At 40.5% G+C, this 25,259-nt stretch overlaps 1 protein-coding gene across 1 annotated transcript in view; it reads right to left on the bottom strand.

Moving 5' to 3' along the window:
* The window catches only part of LOC126188249 (pyrroline-5-carboxylate reductase 3), a 166,243-nt gene that overhangs the window by 27,496 nt on the left and 113,488 nt on the right, over positions 1 to 25,259 (bottom strand). The window contains exons 4-5 of the mRNA XM_049929810.1: positions 6,420 to 6,632; positions 1,054 to 1,219 (exon numbers count right to left, since the gene is read on the bottom strand). Coding sequence (XP_049785767.1) covers positions 1,054 to 1,219; positions 6,420 to 6,632 — 379 coding nt within the window. The remainder of the gene's footprint in view (positions 1 to 1,053; positions 1,220 to 6,419; positions 6,633 to 25,259) is intronic.

Below are 25,259 nucleotides of genomic sequence, written 5' to 3'. Positions count from 1 at the left end.
TCTGTGCAAAATTCTACCAGGCGGATTCCTCTTTCATTTCTTAGCCCCAATCCATATTCACCTACTACGTTTCCTTCTCTCCCTTTTCCTACACTCGAATTCCAGTCTCCCATGACTATTAAATTTTCGTCTCCCTTCACTATCTGAATAATTTCTTTTATCTCATCATACATTTCTTCAATTTCTTCGTCATCTGCAGAGCTAGTTGGCATATAAACTTGTACTACTGTAGTAGGTGTGGGCTTCGTATCTATCTTGGCCACAATAATGCGTTCACTGTGCTGTTTGTAGTAGCTTACCCGCATTCCTATTTTCCTATTCATTATTAAACCTACTCCTGCATTACCCCTATTTGACTTTGTGTTTATAACCCTGTAGTCACCTGACCAGAAGTCTTGTTCCTCCTGCCACCGAACTTCACTAATTCCCACTATATCTAACTTTAACCTATCCATTTCCCTTTTTAAATTTTCTAACCTACCTGCCCGATTAAGGGATCTGACATTCCACGCTCCGATCCGTAGAACGCCAGTTTTCTTTCTCCTGATAATGACATCCTCTTGAGTAGTGCCCGCCCGGAGATCCGAATGGGGGACTATTTTACCTCCGGAATATTTTATCCAAGAAGACGCCATCATCATTTAATCATACAGTAAAGCTGCATGCCCTCGGGAAAAATTACGGCCGTAGTTTCCCCTTGCTTTCAGCCGTTCGCAGTACCAGCACAGCAAGGCCGTTTTGGTTATTGTTACAAGGCCAGATCAGTCAATCATCCAGACTGTTGCCCCTGCAACTACTGAAAAGGCTGCTGCCCCTCTTCAGGAACCACACTTTTGTCTGGCTATCTGTATCGCTGAGGCACGCAAGCCTCCCCACCTACGGTAAGGTCCATGGTTCATGGGGGGGTACGGTACTGTACGGTACAGTAAAAAATTGCATTATGTGAATTCCATTTGTTCAACAACCCAGTTGAAATGTCTGTTCATGACTGAATTTATTCTAAGTGTCTGCTTTCATTTCCAAAAATAATAATCATAGCAATGATGGGCTTACCTGCAGGGGAAGTCACATCATCACAAAGCTGTGATAAGTGTTGGTTTGACTCTACTGCTGTCTTGGCTGCACCTAGTACAGTTTGTGTCACTAGCCTTCTGGCCAATTCCCTTGGCAGGCCCATCCTCACACCTCCTGTACATAATGCTTCCATGATTGCATACACCTGAATCAGATAATAACGTATGTTGTAACATGTATACTTCCCTTAAGACCAATGTCAGGGGTAATAGATATTTTCCTGTTTATTCATATTCTTATCTTTATTTACCACTGACCATACACTGAGGTGGCAAAAGTCGTGGGATGGTGAAATGCACGTATACAATGGCAGTAGTATCACATACACAAAATATAAAAGGGCAGTGCACTGGTGGAACTGTTATTTTTACTCAGATGATTCATGCGAAAAGGTGTTCGACATGATTATGGCCACACGACAGGAATTAACAGACTCTGAATGAAAAATGGCAGTTGGAACTAGACACTTGGGACATTCCATTTTCGAATTGTTATGGAATTCAATATTCTGAGATCCACAGAGTCAAGAGTGTGCTGAGAATACCAGATTACAGGCATTATTTCTCACCATGGACAATGCAGTGGCCAACAACCTTCGCTTAATGAGCGAGAGCAGTGGTTTTCGTGAAGAGTTGTCTGTGATAACAGACAAGTAATGCTGTGTGAAATAACCACAGAAATCAATTTGGGACATATGATGAACATATACATTAGGACAGTGTGGTGAAATTTGACATTAATGGGCAGACAACTGATGCAAATGCCTTTGTTAACTGCACAAAATTACCTGCAGTGCCTCTCCTGGGCTCGTGACTGTCTCAGTTAGACCCTAGATGACTGGAAAATCATGGCGTGATCAGACGAGTACTGATTTCAGATAGTAAGAGCTGCTGGTAGGGTTTGAGTGTGGCTCAGTCCCAATGAAGCCATGGACCCAAGTTGTCAAGCTACTGTGCGAGTTGGTGGTGGCTCCATAATGGTGTGAGTTATGTTTATGTAGAATGGACTGGGCCCTTTAGTCCAACTTAGTGGGAGCATTGAGTGGAAGTGGTTATGTTTGGTTAACTGGAGATCACTTGCAGCTATTCATGGACTTCATGTTCCCAAACAATGATGGAACTTTTGTGGATGACAATGCACCATGTTACCAGTTTGAAGAACATTCTGGACAGTGAGTGAATGATTTGCCACCCAGATTGCCTCACATGAATCTCATCAAACATTTCTAGGACTCAATTGAGAAGTTAGCTTGTACACATAATCCTGCATCAGCAACATATTCACAACTATGGATAGCTATAGAGGTAGCATGGCTCAATATTTCTGTTGGGGGCTCCCAATAGCTTCTTGAGACTATGCCATGTTGCATTGCTGCACTACACAGTGCAAAAGGAGGTGCCCCATGACTATTGTCACCTAACTGTACATACAATGGATTAGGCTGCATCTCTTATACAAAATTACAGACATATATAGTTAACAATACACTTAATTACAGTCATAGATAATTACTGTCATTTAGTCATACATTTGCAATTTTATCATATGTTCACAACCTGTACATCAAGAAGTCCTGTTATATTATAAAACAGGATTTCAGCCTAGTAGTTATACAACATTCTTTGAAATAATTTCCAAGATATGTACGATGCTGGGGGTAATAAGTTATTAAAGATGGTCACAGAGCTGATTCTGGGTGAGTGGGCTACTTTTACCAGTCTGTATCTTGGAATATCCATTTTCGTTTTGCCCCTGATGTTCTGCTCATGAATATCTCCTCCTATGTGAAATTCTTTTATTTTTATTAAAAATTTTAGCAATGAGAGATGTATGCACAGGTTTACATTTTTGAATATATTAAGTTTTCTAAACAAATCTCTTGAGTCAGTTCCATACATTTCTCATATGACCTTTTGTTTTTTATTTTCGGTGTATCATGTATGATGAAGGGTGACCACCCCCCCCCCCCCCCCTCCCCCACCAGCAGTCAATAAGAAATGTGAGACTGGAATAGACTAAACATATTATGTCAGTCATAGGTATTCAGAAGTAAATATATCTCATATTCTCTAGACTACATATATTTCTCTTGATATTCTTTAGCAAAACTGACTGATGTGTACTCCCCAGGTCAACTTGTAGTTAATATGACATCTCAAAATGTTAGCTGATTGATTTTCTGTATTGTTAGATAGTTCTAACAGAAGATAACGATTCTAACCTGTGTTGCACAGAAATTATCTGGACGAGAACCATTTCACTGCGGCACCTAGTGATTCCAGAGACTTTTATTTTAATAATGAGTTGTCTTTATGGGTGGTAAACTATTGTTGTGTCATGTGTATAGTAGATCACAGAATAGGAAACACAAGATGATAAATTATTGATTGAAATTATGATAAAGAATGGTCCAAAAACTGATACCTGTGGCACCCCATCCTCAACAATTTTCACCAGAGAATCTCTGTTTCTCATAGAGACAAAATATTTTTATCACTTAAGTATGAAATACTTATTTTTATGGATGTATAACCCATAAAATTCAAGCCTCTCAAGTAATATTTCATAAGGAATAGAATCAAAGGAGTATGTAGGTCACATAAAACAATGGAGGCCATGTTCTTATTTTCAAAAGCAGTGAGTATCTGGTTAGTAACATCAAGAACTCCTGGCATGGTATTTTACTCCATCTGTAATAAAACTGATTCTTTGGAAAGAGGTAATTTTCTTAAAAATAATCACTTAATTGATTGTATACAAGAGTTTCAAATATTTTGGAAATTATTGGAACTATTGAGATTGGGCGATAATTCTGGTGAAAATTTGTTCTTAAGGGTCTGGTTCTGCAAAGTTATATCTTCAGATGAAAAAAAGCTGTATTTAATGCATGGGACTAGCTGGAATGAAAATTTAATAGGACACTACAAACAATATTGCAAAATTCTTCATCATATTTAAAAAAAAAAGGGAAACCATTACAGTACACAACTAAGGAAATGCAGATTGGAGCATTATTAAGTAAGAAATGTGTTAACTTGGAATGACAAGTGACATTCACCTTCCCACTGGCAGATGTTATTAAATTCAAAACACTGCCTACTAAATTCAGTAAATTCTTCCTAATAACAGTTAAAAACACAAGTACAAAAAATACACAACTGGAAGCAGATCCAATAGAGTTACTTAGACAAGCATTGTGCACTACACTGCCAGATACCTTTTTTATCTGTTTTAACAAATCATCTGTTAGCAGGGTACTAAAATTATTAGATCCCTTCAGTTACCTTGTAACATGTTATACACATCTACAGCCAGACAATCACCCTCTGCAAACATTTGTGAAGTACACAGTAGATGATGCTTCTAATTCTATCAATTATTAGGGCTCCTTCCAGTTTCATTAACATGTGGAGTGTGGGAAAAATGATAATTTAAACAACTCTGTGCATGCTGTAATTAGGCTAATCTAGTCCTTGCAATCTCTTCTGGAGCAATCACTAAGTGATTGTAATATATTATTAGTTTGTTGAAACTTCATGAGCAGGCTTTCTCAGTACAATGTGCATCTGTCTTCGAGTGTTTGCCAGATTCTTCAGAATCTCTTTTTACTCTTTAATGGATAGGCCCCAGTTAGTTAACACACCAATGCCTCAAAGTTCTGTTAGTATGAACACTTCAGTTGTAGAGTGAAAATTTAATTTTGTGGAATCCTGTATTAGAGAACTATGCACAAGTACAGAACAGATTGGACACATACCACAAAAAGGAATACATGTAAGAAAATTGGAGCTGTATTCACAAAAAGTTGTTTGTGACTGAAAAACTGGGGTTACATAGAAAACTAATTAAAAAATCTGAACTTTAATTTACACTGAAGCTGTATTAGAGACGTAGGCACAAGCATAGAACAGATTGGACACGTACCACAAAAAGGAATACATTTAAGAAAATGGGATCTGTATTCACAAAAACTTGTTTGTGACCTAAAAACTAGGGCTTACATAGAAAACTAATTAAAAATCTGAACTTTAATTTACACTGAAGTGCCTGTAAACAGGCAGAACACCGTGCATTGGTTAGCAATGTCTATATAAGATGACAAGTGTCTGGTGCAGTATGGCAGGTTATCAAGATTTAAATGAGTTTGAACGTAGTGTTATACTTGGCACATGAGCGATGGGACACAGCATCTCTGAGGTAGTGATGAAGTGGGGATTTTTCAATACAACAATTTCATGAGTGTACTGTGAATATCAGGAATCCAGTAAAACATCAAATCTCTGACATCGCTGCGCACAGAAAAAAATCCTGCCAAAAAGGACCAACAATGACTGAAGAGGATCATTCATGGCAGAAGTGCAACCCTTCCACAAATTGCTGCAGATTTCAATGCTGGGCCATCAATAAGTGCCAGCATGTGAACCATTCAACAAAAAATCATCAATATGGGCTTTCAGAGTTAAAGGCCCACTCATGTAACATTGATGACTGCAAAACACAAAGCTTTGTGCCTTGCCTGGGCCCACCAACACTGATATTGGACTGTTGATGGCTGGAGACACATTGCCTGGTTGGACGAGTCTCATTTCAAATAGACATGTATGGTTATGGAGGCAACCTCATGAATCCATGTCAGCAGGGTTCTGTTCAGTCTGGTGAAGGCTGTGTAATGGTGTGAGACATGTGCAGTTGAAGTGATATGGGACCCCTGTTATGTCTAGATACCACTTGAAAGTTGACACATATGTAAGCATCCTGTCTCATCACCTGCATCCATTCATGTTCATTGTGCATTCCAATGGACTTGGGAAATTCCAGCAGGGAAATGTGACACCCTACATGTCCAGAATTGCTACAGAGTGGCTCCAGGAACATTCTTCTGAGCTTAAACACTTCCACTGGCCACTGAACTCCCCAGACATGAACATAATTAAGCATATCTCAGATGCCTTGCAATGTGCTGTTCAGTTGAGATCTCCACCCCGTCGTACTCTTTTGGATTTATGGACAGCCCTGCAAGATTCTTGGTGTCAGTTCCCTCTAGCACTAATTCAGACATTAGTTGAGTCCATGCCATGTCATGTTGCAGCATTTCTGCATGCTTGCAGGGGCCCTACATGATGTTAGGCAGGTGTACCAGTTTCTTTGGCTCTCCAGTGTATACAGGAACAGCGTTAATCAAGACTCATATTCCCAACCAAAGGCAGAATCAAAGAATATCAAAAAGAGAATAAGTTGTTAACTGAAAATTAAACAGACACAAATTAGCACAAAATAGTAATACTATCTTCATGGCATTAACTTATTTGTGAATAATGAGAGCAAGGATAACCTGAGCTACTTACATATGCTGGACCAGACCCACTTAATGCAGTTATAGGATCCATATAAGTTTCAGGAACCTCTTCACAAGTTCCAATTGAGTCAAACAACTTTTTTGTCAAATTTATGTCCTCAGGTCTGACTGCACTTCCACAAGAGAATACTGATGCTGCGCAACGAACAGTTGCTGGAGTATTAGGCATCACCCTGATTACACGAACATCTTTGGGTAGGCTCTGAAAGGTAGCAAATATGAAACATTTAAAATCAAACAATGGAAGATCCAGGATGGAATGTAACAATATTAGAGAAGGAAAGTTGCTACTCACTATATAGTGGAGGTAACGAGTCACAATCGACACAACAAAAAGATTCACTCAATTTTAGCTTTTTGCCAAGAAGGCCTTTGTCAGCAAAACACACACACACACACACACACACACACACACACACACACACGCACGCATGCGCGCGCATGCACAAACTCAACTTGCACACACACGTGCAGTCTCAGATAACTGAAACTGCGAGAAGTAGCACCAGTGCATGATGGGAGTGGGACTGGGTAGGGGTAAGAAGGTGGCTAGTGCAGGGAGGGGGATGAATAGTATGGTGGAGGTGGCGGACAGTGAAATGCTGCGTTTAGATGGAGGGCAGGAGAGAATGTGGGGAGGGGGGTAAGTAGTGGAAAGGAGAGAAATAAAAAGAAATTAAAAGATCGTGTGTGGTGTTGTAGTGCTGGATTGGGAGCAGGGAGGGAGCTGGATGGGTGAGGACAGTGACTAATGAAGACTGAGCCAGGTGGGTTAGAGGAATGTAGGATGAATTTCAGGGAAAGTTCCCACCTGCACAATTCAGAAAAGCTGTTGGTGGTAGGAAGGATCCGTATGGCACAGGCTGTGAAGCAGTCATTGAGATGAGGGATATCATGTTTGGCAGCATGTTCAGCAACAGGGTGGTCCACTTGTTTTTTGGCCACAGTTTGTCAGTGGCCATTCATGCAGACAGACAGCTTGTTGGTTGTCACGCCTACATAGAATGCAGCACAGTGGTTGCAGCTTAGCTTGTAAATCTCACGACTGGTTTCACAGGTAGCCCTGCCTTTGGTGGGATAGGTGATGTTAGTGATTGGACTGGAGTAGGTGGTGGTAGGAAGATGTATGGGACAGGTCTTGCATCTAGTTCTATTACAGGCGTATTAGCCGTGAGGTAAGGGATTGGGAGCAGGGGTTGTGTAAGGATAGATGAGTATGTTGTGTATGTTTGGTGGACGGCAGAATACCACTGTAGGAGAGGTGGGAAAGATAGTGGGCAGGACATTTCTCATTTCAGGTCACGACGTAAGGTAATCGAAACTCTGGCAGAGAATGTTATTCAGTTGCTCCAGTACCGGATGGTACTGAGTTACGAGGGGAATGCTACTCTGTGGCCAGACTGTGGGACTTTGGGCGGTGGTGGGAAACTGGAAAGATAAGGCACGGGAAATTTATTTTTGTTCAAGGTTGGGAGGATAATTACAGTAAGTGAAGACTTCAGTGAGACCCTCAATATTTTTTGAGAGGGACTGCTCGTCACTGCAGATGCAATGACCATGGGTGGCTAGGCTGTACGGAAGGGACTTCTTGGTATGGAATGGGTGGCAGCTGTTGAAGTGGAGGTATTGCTGGTGGTTAGTAGGTTTGATATGAACATAGTTACTGATGTAGCCATCTCTGAGGTGGAGGTCAACATCTAGGAAGGTGGCTTGTTGGGTTGAGTAGCACCAGGTGAAGCAAATGGGGGAGAAGTTGTTGAGGTTCTGGAGGAATGTGAATAGGGTGTCCTCACCTTCAATCCAGATAGCAAAGATGGCATTAATGAATGAATGAAGGTGAGAGGTTTAGAATTCTGGGTTTTTAGGAAGGATGCCCCTAGATGGTCCCTGAATAGTTTGGTATTGGGTGGTGCCATGCGGGTGCCTATAGCCATACCCTGGATCTGTTTGTAGGTAATGCCTTCAAAGGAGAAGTAATTGTGGGTGAGTATATAGTTGGTCATGGTGACTAGGAAGGAGGATGTTGGTTTGGAATACATAGGGTGTCTGGAAATGTAGTGTTCGATAGCAGTAAGGCCATGGATATTAGGAATGTTAGTGTACAGCGAGCTGGCATCAATAGGTATGAGCAGGGCACCATGTGGTAAAGGGACAGGACCTGTGGATAGTCATTGGAGGAAATGGTTGGTATCTTTTATCTAGGAGGATAGGTTCCAGGTAATAGATTGAAGGTGTTGGTCTACAAGACCAGAGATTCTCTCAGTGGGGGCACAGTAACCGGCCACAATGGGGTGTTCCATTGCCTAGCCTAGCCACCCGTGGTCGTCGCATCTGCAGTGATGAGCAGTTCCTTTCAAAATATACCAAGGGTCTCACTGAAGCCTTCACTGACTGTAATTATCCTCCCAAGCTTGTACAAAAACAAATCTCCCGTGCCTTATTTTCCAGTTTCTCTCCACCTCCCAAAGTCCCACAGTCCGGCACCAGAGGAGCATTCCCCACCTAATTCAGTAACATCTGGAACTGGAGCAACTGAATTACATTCTCCACCAGAGTTTCAATTATCTCTCGTCGTGCCCTGAAATGAGAAATATCCTGCCCATTCTCCTTTCCATCCCCCCTACAGTGGTATTCCGCCATCCATCAAACCTACACAATATACTCATCTATTCTTACACAACCCCTGTCCCCAATCCCTTACCTCATGGCTCATACCCCTGTAATAGACCTAGTTGCAAAACCTCTCCCATACATCTTCCTATCACCACCTACTCCAGTCCGATCACTTACATCACCTATCCCACCAAAGGCAGAGCTACCTGTGAAACCGGTCATGTGATTTACAAGCTAAGCTGCAACTCAACCACTGTGCTGCATTCTATGTAGGCATGACAACTAACAAGCTGTCTGTCTGCATGAATGGCCACTGACAAACAGTGGCCAAAAAACAAGTGGACCACCCTGTTGCTGAACATGCTGCCAAACATGATATCCCTCCTCTCAATGACTGCTTCACGGCCTGTGCCATATGGATTCTTCCCACCACCACCAGCTTTTCTGAATTGTACATGTGGGAACATTTCCTGAAATTCATCCTACATTCCAGTAGCCCTTCTGGACTCAACCTTTGCTAGTCACTGTCCTCACCCATCTAGCTCCCTCCCCACTCCAATTCCAGCAATACACAGCTGTCATTTCACTGCCACACCCAGTCTTTTTATTTCTCTCCTTTCCGCTACCTCCTCCCCCCCTCCCGACCCACCCACCCACCCACCCACCCACCCTCCCACCCACCCACCTTCTCTCCTGCCCTCCATCTAAACTGCAGTACTTCACTGTCTGCCACCCCCACATACTATTCATCCCCCTCCCCAGCCCAGCCGCCTCCTTACCCCCACCCAGTCGCCACTCCCATCATGCACTGGTGCTGCTGCTTGCAGTGTGGTTTCAGTTGCCTGAGACTGCAGATATGTGTGCAAGCTGCATTTGTGTGAGTATGGGCGTGGATGTGTGTATGTGTGTCTATTCCTGACAAAGGCCTTAATGGCCGAAAGCTATAATTGTGCGAATCTTTTTGTTGTGCCTATCACGACTCAGCATCTCCACTATATGGTGAGTAGCAACTTTCTTTCCCTGATATTGAAACATTTAAAACTTATATTTACCATTCTAACTAAGGTAGTCCATACTGTTATTTGAGTTAGAGGTAAATTTTGAGAGTTATATTGTTAGCACTTATGAAATCAGTGCTCTTTAGTTCACCAGTCAAATATTCTCATTGTCATTGTGTTTATACTGAACAGACTCAAATAAATATACTAATTCTATCATTATTACAAAAATTTTAAAATTAAATTAATAATCTTAATAAAAAACCTAAAATATTTATAAAATCAAAATAAAAAATAAGTGGAGACATTATCCACAACAACACAAATGTTTCACTGATTTCACGTAAGACATAGCTGATGGAACAGGTAGTATGAAGATTATAGTATCTAATTTTGACAGACAGAAGTGGAAAGACTCCTAATGGGCATGAAGATGATGGTGCAAGAAGCATTCAATTAATCAAAAAGTAAAATATGGTAACTTATTTGACTAAAATTAATAAGTTTCAGCATTACATATAGTTAGTATCAGGAGAGATACTAACATAATGTCCCTGAAGAGAAGCAGCATCCTTTAAAGTGATTGTAGTGACAACAGCTTGGATGATTGATTGATCTAGTAGCATTGGCCAGTATGGCCTAGCTATGTTGGTATTGTGAACGACTGAAAGTGATAGGAAACCACAGCAATTATATTTCATAATGTCCTGCAGTTCTGCTCTATGGTTTAATAATGATATCCTCTTGGGAAAAATTGTCCAGGAGGTAAATAATCACCCATTTGTATGTCCAAGTTGGGACTCCTCAGGAGGGAAGAGTCATCAATAAAAACAAAGTTTTCTATGTGTTGGAGATTGGAACATTAGAACCCTTAACTGGATAAGTAGGTTACAGAATTTAAAAAGCCTCATAGATAGGATGAAATTAGATATCACAGAAATTAGGGAAGTGCAGAGGCAGGAAGTGTAGGACTTCTAAGTGGTTGAGCACAAAATCAATTAGGGGTAATGAAGAAGTAAGCCTAATAAAGAATAAGAAAATAGGAATGCAGGTGAGCTACGGTCTACAGCATGGTGAAAAAATTTTCATATCTAATATAGACACAAGGTCACCAGTCACCACGGTAGTACAAATTTAAACACCTACTGGGTTCGCAGATGATGGAGAGACTGGAAGACTGTATGATGAGATAAAATAAATTGTTCAAATTATTAATGGAAATGCAAATTTGATTGTTGTGGGTGACAGGAGTTCACAGTATGAGAAGGCAAAACATAGATTGAGGACATAGAATGAAAGGAGGAGTTACTTGGTTGAATTTTGCATGGAGCAAAATTTAATTATTGCCAACACTTGGTTTAAGAATCATGAGAGAAGTTTGTATACCTGGAAAAAATCCTGTAGACACCAAAATATTTCAGGTAGATTATATCAGGATAAGGCAAAGATACTGAGATTAGATTTCAAACTACAAAGTGTTTCCAATAGTAAAGGTGGCCTCTGACAATAATGTATTAGTTGTGATCTACTGATTGAGACTAAAGGAAGTGCAGAAAGGTGGTAAGTTAATAATATGGAATCTGGATAAGTTGAAAGAATCAGAGGTTGACGACAGTTTCATAAAGAACATTAGCCAATGATTAACTGGAACACAGGAAATGAATACAAGGATGAATGTGTAGCCTTTTGAGATAATACAGTGAAAGCAGCAGATGGTCAAATAAAAAGTCAAGGCCCAGTAGAAATCCTTGGACAACACATAATGTACTGAAATTAACTGACAAAAGGAGGATACATAAAAATGTGTAAATGAAGTGGGTAAGAGGGAATGCTGAAGTCTAAAAACATTAGAATGATAGTAAGTGCAAACTGACAAAAAATAGCTACTGGAGAAATTCCAGGCTGTAGAAGCAAAAATGACTACGGGAAAGACAGACAAATTGTATGGGGAAATTAAAGAGATGTTTGGAGAAAAGAGGAGCACCTGTATGAATATTAAGAGGTCAGATGGTAAGTCCATACTAAGCAAAGAAGGAGAGGCAGAAAAGTGAAAGTGTGATGTAACAAGGTGAAATCCTTATCAGACAACTTGCCGACATGCATGCACTCCCTGACAACTGACCAGGACCGGCAGTTCGAGTCAGCCCTGTTCTCCAAGCTCTGCCACTTGTGTGGGTGCCACTGGTTCAACATCATGACCTACCATCCTCAATCCAACTGACTTGTGGAACGGTGGCACTGCGCTCTCAAGGCAATGCTCATATGCCATAACCAGGAGTGGACAGAGGCCCTCCCTGGATGCTGCTGGGCATATAAGCTGCCTCTAAAAAGATCTGTATGCCTCACTGGCAGAGGTGCTCTACGGGGAACCAACCATCATTTTTTTTTTTTATTCCATGTTTGTCATTTATTCAGAAACAATCTTTTTCACTTCATGAAACACAAAAAATTGCAAAGTACATATTTTGTGTTCTGGCATAACCACAAGCACCAGAACAAAGATGGAGAATGCAAGACCAGAGAAGGTGGTGAGACAACATCAGCCGATAGTCCACTGACAAGGACTGTGCCACGACAGGAGCAACCTCTGCAAGAAGGGAATATAAGCGCCACTCCTGCCAGCCTTGGCCACTCAGTATTTGGACAGTACACAGATAGGCCTAGCAGAGAATGATTCGATAGCAGTTATTAGCGATCCACAAACTATGTGTCAAACTTACACAAACATTGTACATAGTAAAGGACTCTGACTTGTTTGCATGTTACCCATCGTTTGTGACACCATTGTGAATTCCAAGTTAAGCATTGTCAGTCTTCTTATTTGTAATAAAAACCATTAATATTATTTGCTTGAATTATTGTATAGCATTCCAAGAATGCAGCATCCCTTAGGTACCCTGTATGCAATGATTGTGTAGGACCCCAGATTTTGAATGACAAACGTTCAGCTAAGGAAAACACGTACAATATGCTGCAACCACAGTCTGGATATTTAATCTGTTGCTTTATAGATTATGTTACTCATATCACTACATGAAAAAAATATGACATATTTCCTTAAACTTACTCCTCTCATTAGACTACATACACTAGCAAAAAAGTAAGTTACACAAACATTTGAATGTGATACAAAACATGATATTAAACTGTTTAAAGACTTTTACAATTAAGAGCAAATGGATAGATTTGTTCACAGTAACTCATCAACAGGCAATACGTATGGAAGAGAATTTAAACAAAATATTCTCATATAGTATTTCTGATTATAGACAAATTTGGAGCTCATAGAAATGTATGTGTAAGTCTGGCACAAGATGGTGCATAGTAATTTAACTCTAAAATTATTTTAGTATTATTCAGTAACTGTCCCCACAATTTGGAATGTTAGATGTTAAAATCAACTGCAACTACCCATCAAGAGTGACTACGCCTGGGGACTATCTACCACTTGGCTCTGCTAGATTGTGAAGTCCTCAAGAAATGAGAACAGGCAGAGTTCATTTAAGATGACCTCAATTGTGAGGGTGGAAAATCTGAATCTGAAAATCTGTCTTCCCAGGAACATAGCATGTGAGAAACCACAATATCAAACTCTCTGAACTGCCAGGGACCTGACATTCTTGATCTAGATTCACTCAAGTTAAAATTAACTCATTTCACAGTCTCTCGATTGCACTTTATCTGAGCCTCTAACCCTGGAATTCTGGAAAATTGGCTCATCCAGGTCTCTGAAACAGGAGTCACAGGACGATGGCTGATATGAGTCTCCAAATGTCAGTTTCTCTAACTGATTATGGTTTGGAAGTGTGTACCTTGAATCACAAGATGACGGTGTTCTATCCGATGAAAAATAATCCCTCACACTCCTGTCACTTACTATGAATACTTTTATTCTCACAATGTATACAAAGATGTGTAGCACAGAGCAAGTGCTACAGAGAAATGATCTGGCAAAGATACAGTTGGTCTTGCTGCAGTAGGGCAGCACTATTATCGAGGGGGGTGAGCGGGGGGAGGGGGGGGGGGGTGTTTAGAGCCAGTGGTTCTACATCCTCACAAATAGAATGACATCAGAATGACAGCTAGCAGCCATGTGGTGGTTTGTTTGTCAGGGATGAGTCAGAACATTCTGGACAGCAAGTGATTTGCAGACAGATACACATTCTTGGAAATGAAGTGACTTAAGGCCGAAGAAGGGGTGTCACTGTTTGGGGGTTGGAAAAACCTAGCCATTGTGAACCATGCAAACTTTTAAAGCATGAAGAGATGACATTTCTCACTCAGTGTGTAAAAATGCAAAATGGAATTTTATGGTTTTCACATTAGATGATATTTTGTGAAGGAATAAACATATTCATTAAGCAAAAACAACATATTGAAGACAATGTTGAGACTGATTTACTGGTCCTCAGAGCTCTTGAACACAAACAGCAGTTCCAGAGCTACAGATAATTAAAAAATGTATTTTACTACCACAATTTGAAGTTAGGTAACTCAATTAATAAACCTGATATGACACTCAGACAGATACCAACAGATAGATCTCAGTGAGAGCTGTCTATTAATATATTCACTTACATCATTTACATGTTTTTTGGCTGGCAGTAGGCTGTCATTCATTATTGCCTTTGATTTATCACTTTTGCGAAGCTGCATTATTAACAAAATTATAGCAGGAAAAGTTCTAGTAGAATGTAAGTACTTAAGGAATAAAGGAGGCCACTCACCTAAAAGCACAAGTCTTGAGTCATCGACAGGCACACAGGATGGATGCAGCAGCAGCACTACGTAGGTACTCTATCTTTACTCTCAAAGCTACAAAGTTTTCCATCTTTCTTGTGTGTGACTGTTGATGACTCACTGCTTCTGCTTCTTGGTAAGTGATCTCCTTTACTCCTAAAACAATTAACAAAATATTACACTGCAGCATACACTGATTTAAGTACTAGCTATCAGAATAAATACAAATTTCTATGCTTTAACAAAAATTAAGATCAAAATTAGACAACACTAAGTGCATATTATTAATATCATCAGTTATGTGAGAACCAGAAGAGCTACATTAGTTCTAAATCCATAATTGTAGATAGGGGGTGTTCCCCTAAGGAAGATGATCTGCTTATTGCATCAGCATAAAATTAAGATGGATTTTGACTGTTCAAGATCTCATATTTTATGCAAATTCTACAAATCACAGTAACTAATAAAATATTTTAATTAACATATACCGGTAGTGTTTAGTGTCAGTTTGTTCAGAAATTAAGTATGTATGTTATGCTACAATTATTTTGTAAATATCATGTGTGCTTCAAAGGATATGAACTTTTGAGTCTGTTGAACCAGGATAGTGGTGGTTGGAGACCCAAGTGGGCGTAAAGATTATAAATTCCAAGACATGAATGTGAGGAGGGACTACTGCATGAGACATTTTTGTGTGAGGTACCTGTCTAAGCCTAGGTGATAGTTGAGCCACATGGGTGAAATAGGTATTGGGACTTACAAAATTAGTTGGTGCTTCAGTATCTTCGATGGGACTTCATAGGATTTAACTTTACTGAGTCAGCTATGCCCAACTGATCTTACCATTCACTACTCTCTGCACATATCGTAAACAATCAATTTGACTTCAATTCTCATATGTCTCAATTATCATAATTTGAATTCAGCCTTGCATCATAGTTATTTTGGAATATTTACAAAAAAATGGTTAAAATGGCTCTGAGCACTATGGGACTTAACCTCTCAGGTCATCAGTCCCCTAGAACTTAGAACTACTTAAACCTAACTCGGACACGCGGTTCCAGATTGAAGCGCCTAGAACCGCTCAGCCACACCGGCTGGCGAAAATTTACAGGTTTTTTTGAAGAATAATATCTGCAGCAGAAGAATGCAGTGGCACACAGAAAACCCTTTGACACAAATGAGCCAGAAACATTATGTAGTTATCAGTTCATCACCTTACACTGACAAAGTAAGATTTTTGATATTAATAAAAATAAACTTTATTTTATTTTAAAGCCCCAAGCAGGAGCAGAAGCATCCCTGAAGGAATACATAGAGGGGCTATATAGGGGAAACAAACTTGATGATAACATAACAAAAAGAAAAGAGAGCTGTTTGGATGCACAGTCTCTGAAATTTCGTGTATCATGAGTAAAGGTACATTACTCCTCCATTTTAGGAAGTGGTAAAATCACATACTGACATAAAAACACTAGGCCCAGAGATGTACAAGGTATAGAAAAATGTAGGGTTCAGAAGAAATGCATGGTGATGGCAGATTCGATTGAAAGTTTGCAAAGTAATATTTCAGAGCTAGATCAGAAATGTAAGGACTATGGTACGAAGATTAGCATCTCCAAAACGAAAGTAATGTCAGTGGGAAAGAAATATAAACGGATTGAGTGCCAAATAGGAGGAACAACATTAGAACAGGTGGACGGTTTCAAGTACTTAGGATGCATATTCTCACAGGATGGCAACATAGTGAAAGAACTGGAAGCGAGGTGTAGCAAAGCTAATGCAGTGAGCGCTCAGCTACGATCTACTCTCTTCTGCAAGAAGGAAGTCAGTACCAAGACTAAGTTATCTGTGCATCGTTCAATCTTTCGACCAACTTTGTTGTATGGGAGCGAAATCTGGGTGGATTCAGGTTACCTTATCAACAAGGTTGAGGTTACGGATATGAAAGTAGCTAGGATGATTGCAGGTACTAGTAGATGGAAACAATGGCAGGAGGGTGTCCACAATGAGGAAATCAAAGAAAAACTGGGAATGAACTCTATAGATGTAGCAGTCAGGGCGAACAGGCTTAGATGGTGGGGTCATGTTACATGCATGGGAGAAGCAAGGTTACCCAAGAGACTCATGGATTCAGCAGTAGAGGGTAGGAGGAGTTGGGGCAGACCGAGGAGAAGGTACCTGGATTCGGTTAAGAATGTTTTTGAAGTAATAGGTTTAACATCAGAAGAGGCACCAATGTTAGCACTGAATAGGGGGTCATGGAGGAACTGTATAAGGGGGGCTATGCTCCAGACTGAACGCTGAAAGGCATAATCAGTCTTAAATGATGATGATGATGATGATGATGATGACAGAAAAAGAAAACTGCAGCCTGTGAAGGGCAGGCACTCGAGAGTTGGAGCAGAAGAGATAAGGGGGTGGTTTGGTACAACAACCTCTCTCGTGAAAGGTGTCAGGGCAGGACCAGGGATGGCATCTCCATAGTGATGTCCTTGTTGAGGTCAGTGATCAGCACTGGCGCCATCAGTGGGGGCGTCAGACCCAGCAATGGAGGTGGGGACTGCTCCAACTATGGCAGTCAAGGAGTGGGGGCAGAGGTAGGGAATCCAGACAGTCATTTGCCAGGCTGTGACCCCCGCTGCTGTGCGAAACAGGCTGTCTGCAACACAGGAACAGGCAAGACGGGGAAAGTGGTGGGCCCTCGAGAACAGGCTCCACCACGCACGGCCACAGCTGGTCAAAGTGATGGGATGTCTGCCCATCAGGAGTGTGAACAACATAAAGGTGCCAGCCCTGGCAATGCTTGATGATGGCAGGAACCCAGTTTGGCCAGTGGCTGAAATCACAAGCCCAGACAGGTGCACAAGGCTGGAACCATCGCAGAGTCAGAAATACCAGTAGACATGGTGTCAGATGCAGCAAGTGAAGGAGGGTCTGTGGTTGGCAGCCATGTAGCAGATCTGCCAGGCTCTCATCCCCCACCAGAGTAAAATGGTACAAACTCTAAAAATGGTCTAAAGCTGTTTCAGGGAATCTACCAAATACATACTTCCACATCTGAGTTTTAAATGTCCAAACCATTCATTCAGCCTCACCATTAGGTTGAGGATGAAATGAGGGGGCTGTGAGATGATGAACACCACTAGCCTAACAAAAAGATGCAAATTCTCAAGAAACAAACTGGGGCCCATTATCAGTAACCACTATACAAAGAAACCCCCCAACCGCAAAAATCTTAGACAGGGCTGAATTAGTGGTCATCATGGATGTGGATGGACAACAGGCCATCTAGGGAAACTTGGAATAGCTGTCCATGAGCCAATACAGATTTAGGAAGGACTCAGCAAAACCGTCTTGTAGATGCTCCCACAGGCACTGCAGCATTGGCCAGGATGAAAAACACACCCACGGGGCTACCTGTTTCTGAACACAGTGCGTGCAATCAGTGATAAGCTGCATAATGTCCCGATCTACACCCAGCCAATACACATGCCAGTGGTCCAAAGGTTTGGTGGGAGAGGTCCCCCAATGCCCGACATACAGAAGCCACAGTACTTATGGCATAAGGAAACAGGAATCACAACCCAAGAAGCAGTGCCCTCTGTAGCTAACAAAAAAACTCCATGAAACACAGAAAGGCAGCACTGGAGAGAGAAGTAATTATGCAAGGGATCCAAGGCATGGCCTGGGGGTTTTTCCGGACAACTGTGCTGCACAAAAGAAAGGACATGACTAAGCACAGTATCTACAGTGATGGCCGATGCTATTGTGGCACTAGTGATGGGAAAACCATCAACTGCATTCTGGTTCTCAGTATCTAAATAGAAACAAAGCAACTCTTCCTGATCGAATGCCAGATCCAGGTGAGATATGGCATTGACAGAGGAGTGTTGTGCTGTCAATGGGTAATGGATCTGATAACGATAACGGGAGAGGAAGAGAGCCCACCAGTGCAAATGATGCACTGCCTTGTCTGGCAAGGAAGCCGAAAGTTTAAGAAGAGCAACTAATGGCTTATGATCTGTGATTAAATTGAACTTAGAACCATACAAGAAGACATGAAATTTCAAGAGGATGAACACAATCACTAAAGCCTCCTTTTTAATCTGAAAATACCACTGCTGAGCGGGATTAAAGTATTAGGAGCATAAGCAGTGAGTTATTCATACCCATCCTCATATTTATGCACCAACAGTGCACTAAGACCATGATGAGAGGCATCTGTAGCCAACACAAGATGCTGACCCAGCTGAAAAGTGGCCAGACATGGGGCAGGTTGAAGCTAAGATTTGAGCAAAATGAACACTCGATCACAAACTGGAGACCAGAAATAAGGCCCATTGTTATGTAAAAGCATGTGCAGGGACTGAGCAATGCTGAATGCATCCAGTAAAAGCTTATGGTAGTACACAACGTTACCGAGAAAAGCCTGCAGTGCCTTAATGGAGGTCGGCGACACCTGTTTGGGAAACATCAAAACTTAGGTACTCAACTGATGTCTGAGAAAATTGAGATTTGGCAAGATTGTACTTGAGACCAGCAGACTGAAAAACAGAAAACAACAATTGGAGATTGCTAAGGTGGTCTTCAGTGGAAGAACCCAAAACAATGATATCATCAAGTTAACTGATGCAGCTGGGCACAGAGGCTGCCAACTATTCTAAAAAATGCAGAAAAATGGAGGGCACACTAGCGATGACAAAAGGCAAGTGTTGATATTAGTAAAGGCTGAAAGGTGTATTGACAAAAGAAGGTGCTTAGTGGCCTGAACCAAGGGAAGGTGGCGTATGCCTCTTGACAAATCAATCTTGGAAAAGTAGTGGCCACCTGATAATTTTGTGAGCAACTCATAAGGGTGTGTATTTGTCATGGACTGTAACAATGAAGTCACCATAGAGGCTAAACTTATCATTTTCTTAATGGTGACCAGTCATGTAGCGCATTCACTAGAAGAAATAGGCAAAAGGACACTGAGTGATGTCAAATGACCTAATTCAGCCTTGACAGACTCACAAAACGCAACAGGCACCTGAAGTTCCTGAAAAAAACAGGGTGGGTGGACTCTTTCATGGTAATTTTGGCCTGAAAACTGGTGGCACAACCAAGCACAGTCAAAAACAGTGATAAAAACCCATAGCAGAGATACAGTTCATGTCCATTGGTGCTACTGTGTCCACCACGTTCCCAGAGGAGTTATACTTTGATGCAGTGTGGCCTTTCATCTGACACTTGTTGCAAACAGCCCAATGCTTAGCATGTGCAGTATGCTCATATTGGATGAAGCAGCTGCTGATACAGAACCTGATCTGACGCTAAATTTACCTCATTGTCAATGGAGAAACTGAAAGTGTTAAATGCATCTAACCCAAATAGGCCTGCAGTGTGGGAATGATCCACAACATGGAAGGTAAGAGGGTGAATAACAGATTTTTAAAATACAGGAGTGGAGAACTGATCAAAAATCAGAATTTGTTGTTTTTGCAGCTAACCTTTATGAAGGGGGGAGCACCCAAATCCATATACTTTTGTGCTTTTACTAAAGTCATTGCAGCTCCTGTGTCCACTATTATTTTTATCAGTTTATTAAACACACACAAGTCAACAAATAATTTGTTCAGGGAGACAATCATTGTAGAGATACAGTTTATGTCCATTGGTGCTACTGTGTCCACCACATTTGCAGAGGAGTTATACTTCGATGCAGAGTGGCCTTTCATCTTACACTTGTTGCAAACAGCCCAATGCTTAGCATGTGTAGTACACTCATATTGGATGAAGCAGTGCAGGTAAGATGGGAGGGGGACACACAGATACTTTTATGATGTGGTCTGCTGCTGCTGTGGCTGTAATCGATGCTGTCCCATGCGACACTGAGTTTAATGTTGTACTGCTGCAACAGCTTCCCCATCATAATGAACACTTGCAGAGTGCCTAACAGGACTTGACTGAGCAACTCCCAGTACCTCCTACCAGGCAGCAATCTGATTGCCTGTGACTCAAAGAACTGTGTTATATTGAGCACAAGTGTCAGATTCTCACATTGATATGTCTTTTTACAGAGTTCCCTATCTGGAGCCAGTTGAATAATAACATCACACATCATGTCATCAGTGTAGAATTTGTGATGGTTACTAGTGACAAATTTACAATGATAGCTCAACCTGGGTAATTCTGCAGCACAGGCTTTGTAAGATTGATTTGAGTGTTTCTGACAATAGTAAAATACTACACTCGTCACAGAGACATGTGTTCTGTCACAGTCACAGGTTGAGAGAAGCTTGCACATTTCATCAAGTGATAAGCTGGCTGGTTCTTGCAAAGGTGCAAGTTGGCACAACAACTGATACATGGACAGTCAAAGACAGGAAAGAAAGAAAGCCCTACACAGGTTAGCATTGCCAGCACCAAAAGCATGGAAATGTTGGTGTAACTGTGTCTTATAGAAGCTTCAATCTTCAGCCAATCATCAAATGCCAGGAAGGGTGATGGTTACACAGATGGAAGAGTAATCTGCCTTGAACATGCAAGTACTACTTGACTAAGTGCAGTGGTGAGAGCCTGCTGTTACTCCGTGAAAGCTTGTGGCTGGACAATGATATGTTGGAGTATTTCTTCCATTGAGATGTTTGTGAGGTGACTTAGCACTGATGCTAACACACAGATAAAACATAACCCTCACTCATTGCCAAGTTTGTTATAGCAAGAACAAACACAGTTTATGGAACATAGTACTTTATAGAGATAATGTGAGACACAATGAAGCACAAGTTGTGTGTAGCACTGAACATATTGAACGGACAGCAGTAATACAGGTTACAGAATATGCTGAGTATTCGTTTGTGGTTGCTTAAATAATACTGTTTCTTTGGTGGCTCACCAGAGTGCACAAGAGAACTAACACAGGTGGCCTCTATAAGCAGGCCTGTGAACTGTATGGATACATGATTTCTGAAACCGCATGCATCATGAGTGAAGGTATATCAAACGTTGATGACAAGTACATCCAACAACAAGAGAATAGAAATTTCTGAAATGTAGTGCTATAGGAGAATGCTGAAGATTATGTAGATAGGTCATGTAATTAGTGAAGAGGTACTACATCAAATTGGGAGAAAATTAATTTATGGCTAAACAAAGCACTTTGTTGATAGGATGCAGTCTAAGGTATCAAGGAACTGTCAGGTTAATAATGGATGGATGTGTAGTGAAAAACAGTGGAGGGTGAGAAAGACTTGACTACAGTAAACAGGCTCAAACAGATGCAAGTTGCAGTAATTATGCAAGGTGAAGGAGCTTGTAAGGATAGGCTAGCATGAGGAGTTGCATCAAACCTCCTTGAAAATGAACATTACAGCAGTGCAAAGAAGTCAGTATACTGAAATCAACCATTCAGTCAATCAGTAACCATACTGCTACCCAAACAGAAGATGTCATAAGGTTGAAATACTGAATTTGGTCTTCTGGAACAGTCTGGCGTTCAAAGATCATGTAATAATTCCTCCTTTCAGTCATCACACAAACACTGGAATAGCAGATATTGAGATAAGTGACCATGCAATGGAAAATCAATTAAAATTGCTCAAGAGTGGAAAGGAATATGGAGTGGATGACACACCTGTAAAATTCTACACAGATTATACAAAAGAATGTTTTCCCTTCTAACAACATTTATCGTTGGTCACACGAGCAATGAAAGGTGTGAAGTGATTGAAAAAAAGTGCAGGTCATTCCTGTTTTCAGGAATGATCCTCAGACAGAAATATATAATTATTTATTTACATCACTAATGTTAATCTGTTGTAGAATATGTTCTATGTTAATGCATTATGACATTTTTAGGTAGTGAAAATCTCCTCTTTTAAAAATAAACATGGATCCTGCAAAGAGAGATTTTGCAAAACGCAACTTTGCCAGAATACCACGAGTACCTTAGATTACAGTGGCTAGGTTGACGCTGTGTTGCTTGACTTCCAGAAGATATTCAGTGCAGTTCCACAGTAACAGTTAGTGAACAAATTTCAAGCTTACTGAGTATTGGATTGAATTTGTGACTGGATCGAGCACTTCAAAGCTGACCAAACTCAAAGTGAAATTAACATATCTAAAGATAATTTTTGGAGGACACCAAGGTAGTGTTATAACGCCCTTACTATCAACATATGTGAGTGATCTAGTAGAGTACATCAGAATATCTGCAAGACTGTTTGAAGATGATGTTGTTATCTGTAGGAATATTGCAATGCCACAAGACTTGCAAACTGTAGTAATAACTGCAAAGTATTGTTGAATGGTACAGCACTGTCAATTTATCAATAATGTAAGTACTGTTTAGTATTCCACATAAATATCCAAGAGATCCATTACTGCTTGAATATGCTATTGATGATAATTTACAGAAACAGCATCAACCATAATATATCTAGAAGTAAGTGTGCAGAGTGATCTAAAATGAAATGACCACATAGAACTAACTGTAGAAAAAGCACATGGCAGGTTGAGATCCATTGGAAGAATTTTAAAAAGATTTATTTCATCCACAAAATAAGTGGCTTACAAGTTGGTTGCTTCATCTTTTTATAGTATTGGTCATCAATATTGAGATCTTTTACCAGGTTGGGTTAACAGAACAAATAGAGAAGTGCCAACAAATAGTAGCACATTTCATTATGGAAATATGTAGTGAGTGCAAAGCAATAAAATATCAGGTTTCCTGCTGAATCAATCTTTGGATGATGTATTCTCTGTTTCTATCTTATAACTTCAACAGAAAAATTTTCCAAAGTGCTGTGGACATACTGAAAATTGAGGTAGCAGAAACCTGAGAAGATTTTATTCTATTAATATCCCATGACAACCTCCATTTGATATAACGGCAAGAGCATTTCAGAGATGCCCCAGTGGCAGACTCTGCAAGAAAGATGTTGTGCATCACAGAGAGATGTACTGTCAAAGCTGAAGAAAGTGGTAACGAATGCACCACATGCTGATAACAAGTAGTTCCATATTTACACCCAGAAAGTACTGTCTGCTATAAAAATTACTCATTCCTATAGTATTTATATTCTACTCTTTGAATGTAAGCAAATATATAACATGCAACAATGCAAAGTACAATCTTGTGGGTTAGCATTTTCTTCTGGCAACTCCTTCAATTCCAAGAGCTTACATTCTTAGAAGAGTCTCTTAACATATTACTTCTTCCTGCATGTGTATGATAAAATGACCATGAGCAAAAAAAAAAAAAAAAAAAAAAGAGAAATTAGGGCTAATGAAGAGGTTTACCAACAGTAGTTCTTTCCATTCACTGTTCACAACTGGAACAGGCAAAGAGGGAAGGAATAATGTTACTACAAGTGCCCTCCAACACACACCATCATGTTGCCTGCAGAGAGTAGATGTAAATGTAAAAGGCAAATACAGACTACTTACTAAGATGAGTGTTACAAACTAGAAATAATTGTGAAGGTTGATGGAAATAAAAGGTACTCAATAACAGCAATAGGGAATAAATAAGTAAATTTTTTAAATTTCAGAAACTATAAACAACATATATTGACAGGTTAGATTATATAATGGTAAGATAGAGATTTAGGAACCAGGTTTTAAATAGTAAGACATTTCCAGTGGCAGATGTGGACTCTGACCACAATCTATTGGTTATGAACTGTAGATTAAAACTGAAGAAACTGTAAAAAGGTGGGAATGTAAGATGGGACCTGAATAAACTGACTAAACCAGAGGTTGTACAGAGTTTCAGGGAGAGCATAAGGGAACAATTGACAAGAATGGGGGAAGAAATACAGTAGAAGAAGAATGGGTAGCTTTGAGGGATGAAGTAGTGAAGGCAGCAGAGGATCAAGTAGGTAAAAAGACAAGGGCTAGCAGAAATACTTGGGTGACAGAAGAAATATTGAATTTAATTGACGAAAGGAGAAAATATAAAAATGCAGTAAATGAAGCAGGCAAAAAGGAATACAAATGTCTCAAAAATGAGATCGACAGGAAGTGCAAAATGGCTAAGCAGGGATGGCTAGAGGACAAATGTAAGGATGTAGAGGCTTATCTCACTAGGGATAAGATAGATACTGCCTACAGGGAAATTAAAGAGACCTTTGGAGATAAGAGAAACACTTGTATGAATATCAAGAGCTCAGATGGAAACCCAGTTCTAAGCAAAGAAGGGAAAGCAGAAAGGTGGAAGGAGTATACAGAGGGTCCATACAAGGGCGATGTACTTGAGGGAAATGTTATAGAAATGGAAGAAGATGTAGATGAAGATGAAATGGGAGATATGATACTGCGTGAAGAGTTTGACAAAGCACTGAAAGACCTAAGTCAAAACAAGGCCCCGGGAGTAGACTACATTCCATTAGAACTACTGACAGCCTTGGGAGAGCCAGTCCTGACAAAACTCTACCATCTTGTGAGAAAGATGTATGAGACAGGCGAAATACCCTCAGACTTCAAGAAGAATA

This window comes from Schistocerca cancellata, chromosome 5 (assembly GCF_023864275.1).
Source record: "Schistocerca cancellata isolate TAMUIC-IGC-003103 chromosome 5, iqSchCanc2.1, whole genome shotgun sequence".
NCBI classification, from domain to species: Eukaryota; Metazoa; Arthropoda; class Insecta; order Orthoptera; family Acrididae; genus Schistocerca; species Schistocerca cancellata.
This window is presented reverse-complemented; position numbering and strand designations above follow the sequence as displayed.